The sequence below is a fragment of the Silene latifolia genome, chromosome 9, assembly GCF_048544455.1.
Source record: "Silene latifolia isolate original U9 population chromosome 9, ASM4854445v1, whole genome shotgun sequence".
Taxonomy (NCBI): Eukaryota; Viridiplantae; Streptophyta; class Magnoliopsida; order Caryophyllales; family Caryophyllaceae; genus Silene; species Silene latifolia.
Window position 1 is genome coordinate 60304241 of NC_133534.1, and position 4115 is coordinate 60308355.

The 4115-nt window shown below is 34.3% G+C and overlaps 1 protein-coding gene across 1 annotated transcript; it reads right to left on the reverse strand.

The window, feature by feature from the left end:
- Positions 1–214: 214 nt before the first annotated feature.
- On the reverse strand, positions 215–2254 carry LOC141601099 (U-box domain-containing protein 17-like). Its single transcript, XM_074421364.1, has one exon. It carries the CDS (start codon positions 2252–2254, stop codon positions 215–217), a length of 2040 nt encoding a protein of 679 aa, XP_074277465.1.
- Positions 2255–4115: the final 1861 nt, after the last annotated feature.

Here is a 4115-nt window from a genome sequence, read left to right on the forward strand (position 1 = left end):
AAACAAAAAAATGAATAGTATATGTAAAAGAAATAGCTATAAGAAATAGCTATAACTGAACTAGACCGGAAATTATTACCAACCAAAGCTACTACAATCACGAGTTAGCTTGCGGTTTATGAAGTTATAAATATTGTGATAATTTTTAATAACGTAAAATAAAAAATGTGTAGTTTCGATTTACCTGATGAATAGGAAATCATATGCACACATGTTAAAGCCAGACTTGAAATTTCTCATGTAATCGAAGAATTCGAGCTGCCTTGGTCCTCTCTTCAGGCACATGTGATTGAAGTAGGGAAGTTATCATATCTCGGATCCGAGGTTTTTTGTAGCTTTTTCTCATTGCTGACGATCCTCCATGCATGAAAAATGCAAGTAAAGATTTTGCTGCAGATTCCTTCTCTATTGGATGTCCCCACTGTAACATTCGAGTCAAAATTATGACTATTAATTTCTCCCTTCGAATTTTTTTAGCTCCCTTAGGGTGTGTAACTAAAAAACCGAGCACATCCGATGCCATCTTTCGGAACCCTCGAATGTTCATTGCTTTTACCATGGCTTTTGCAACGCCAACCTTTGTCATAAGAACCTTGGTCTCCTCACGTTTAGATAGGTTTATCATGGTGCACATGGCATTTATTTTGTCATGAAGAGAACCGTTGGTTAATATTTCTATCAAGGTTTTCAGTAATCCCTTTTCCTTTGCAAATTTCTTTGCGTATTCCAGAACCATAGATAGACTATGAATTGTTGTTATTGCATGTTCTCTCGTAGTATTTGTTTGTCCATCTTGAAGAACTTTCAAAATTGACATCAAGCTTCCTTGGGTTTGTATTATTGGTATTTTATTTTCCGTGTGTATAGATAGATACATAATTATAACTGCGGAATTCTCTTGGGTAATATGGTTTTCCGATCTTAGTTGCTTAATAAGAAATAAGGTATATCCGGCATTCACAATATCTATGCGTGCTTGCTTGCTCCTTTCAGTGAGTAGTCGTAGTTCTGATAGTGCCAAATTTTGAGCAACTTCTGACCTCCGTGAAAAAAGATCAAGGATTAGCTTAAGCATGGCTTTATTCGCTTCAGACACCGCTCGATTACATGAATTTTCTTGAATGTTTCTTTTACGTTCTTCATGTGTATATGGAAAATCAGGTTGATTATAGGGTATTCTTTGAGCAATGCACCACTTAGAAATAAAACTTTGAACAACCTTGTTAGGGATGAGAATTATGACACCGAGATCTGTTCTTGTTACAGGACATCTTAAGTTTCCTTGCTTAAACCAGTCTGTGATGGCAGTTCTATCAAAAGTTTGCCCCGTTGCCAATGTGACAGGGTCTATCATCAGATCACGTGAAATTGGACATAAAAAGTCCTCTGGAATCATGTCTAGTGTTTGTTCATCTACTTGATTAATCTCTTTTTCCATGGCGTTATTTGATTCGTCCACTATTATCAATCCTATCTGGACAATTGAAATTAGTAACCTACTATAATGCAAAAGTGCTACAAAACCCCTTAGCACCGATGAAGAAACATTGATCTCTCTTTCACGTCGTAAGATCATATCTTCCACGGATTTGATTTCTTGTCTCCATGTATTTAAATCTCTTATGCCCAAATCTTCCACAAAGTATTTGTATACATGTGTCTGATTTGGCACTTCCCCTCTAACAAGTGCCTCATAAAAGCCAAATATTGTACTTTTAAGAGATTCTTCAAATGGATCTATAAAGAATTTTCTTTTCCCCAATTGGTTTTTTATTAATTGAAGAAGATCAACAATATCATCATTTAAATTCAAATTTTCGTGAGTGATGACATCCAAAATGCACAAAATTTCTTGATCGAGATCATGAAAATAGCTTGATATAGTGGTGTTTGAAATTAATAATCTTAATCGGCTAGATTCCAAACAATAAATTAACAGATCTTTGGCCCTATGAAGTAGTATGTAAAATTCTGCCATGCATGTTACTACTGAGCAATTCTGTTTAGATTTACCTGATTTAGTGATTGACTCAAACAACTGGACTAGGATCTCAATCTTCTGTATTAGAGAACGATAGTTTTTCTTTTGAAATGAAGGAGATTTGTCGAAACAAGCAGCCAGAAGTTGTTTAGCTAATCTGGTTACGGCATACGGGACCTCAGATTCATTGAGAGAAATTGGAATGATGAATGTTTCTGTGGAGAGTGATGTGCGCCTTTGCATATAGGAAATTATGTCTGTCGATGTAGTCATTGTCTGCGCAACTTAGGGTTTAGGTAGCTTCAAGATGGCTTTTATAAGCATTTAGTTGTGTGTATTTCTACTTGTTTAAGACAGATATGGTATATATGTATCTAATATAGTAGAATATAACGTACGATATGTTAACGTTATGTTCTTTCGCAAATTTGTTTTCATGTTTGTATAGTGGTTTATTTTCGCTTTTGAAACTTGAAATCTAAATATAATGTTACCTTTAAGAAGTAGGATGCATGACAAATCCATAGTGAAATATATACATGTGCTAGTTTTATTTATTATTTTTTTATTGCCATTGTTGTAAAAATGACTGCTCAGGGTAGACGCTCACTCACTTTGCTTTGAAGTTGGGATGCTAATCATGACAATAAAGACTAACTGATCTTGTTAGCTTTACAATTGTAATAGTTTTGTCCGATAACTATTCCAATTTCTATTAAAATCAATGCCAAATTAGTTCTTTCCTTTCTAAATATAGTAAATACGAAAACGTGAAGGTTTATATTCGCAATTTTACGGTTAATTAAATTACTAATAACCCTTCATATCAATTTTATTGCTCTTTTTCTCTTATACAAAATGATAGTTCACTCATTCATTTTGAAATGGTTATCTTATAATCTATTTTTCTGTTAAACATGTGGTTATAGGCTTATAGTGAAAAACATAGGCTTACTTATTAAGGAAGAACTTTGATCATCAGAAGTTTATAATAACTTTATGCATTTTGAGTATCTCTATGGTTTATGTACCTTCATGGCTCATGTTATTGATATCCTTAATCCTTTATGGTATCTATAAGTTTTATTCAAAATGCATCTACTTCCTTATATTCTTGTTAAGCTCTTGCATTTATTGACCCTAAACTCATGTAGTTTGTCAAACCTTCTCTTATATTTATTCTGAAAGAATCACTTATATCCTCGATCACAAGGCAACTTTAGTGTAAACACAAAATCAAGAAAAGAGTTTCTGTGGTATCTTGACAATGACATTGTAAAAAATGGAACTATAACTAATGCAAATCACTCTTTCTTGAGTTTGGTATTGAGTGAATTGTGTTCGTCCTCAACTCCCAGTTCGATATCAAACAAAAAGACCTTGATTTTACAAGAAGTAATGCAAAAAAACAAAAAGATTCTTGTTCATTGTTGTTTAATTTAATAAAAAACAGTCTAACTCACTTCTCTTGATTGGAAGACACTTTGTTCTCTCAACGCGCTCTTCTGGCAGAATGAGTAATCGTTTGGCAAGGTTCAAAATGGAGCAAATTACTCGGATATGGCTAGTTAGTAGGGTAATTTTTCCTTGAATAACAAGAGAGGTTCACAACGGTGGAGCTTGCATCCTTAAATGTGTTCATCTTGATGAGATATTTATGTTGTGGGTGCATGTTGAAGTGTGCGAAATTTTTAAAAATAGGCTAGAGAAAATTACCTTACTCTAAAATGATTAATATGTAACTACTCCAAAATAAATTTTATGAGTGTTACGTTATGATGAAGAGAGAGTGAAACTAGTGACCTTCTATGGTGAACAGTGAAGGGAATTTATAGGGTGTGCCTGTACGATCATGGTTGAACACATGGCAGGCCCATGTGTCCCCTTCTGTGCGTCCAACCAGTGGTCGACAATAGCTGGCTCTTATGGATACATTTCCAACATTATAGAACGATGTCACTATTTTGTTCGGACCTAAGGGCTAGACAAAGATGTTGCATGGATCTAGTGAGTCTGACATGTTCTTTATAAGTTGTCCTTGTTATTTGTTCGGACTATAGTATATCTGATCAGCTCTATGATGTGGCTTGTACGAGCTTTAATCACGTGCGTCATAAGAATATATTAGATAAGA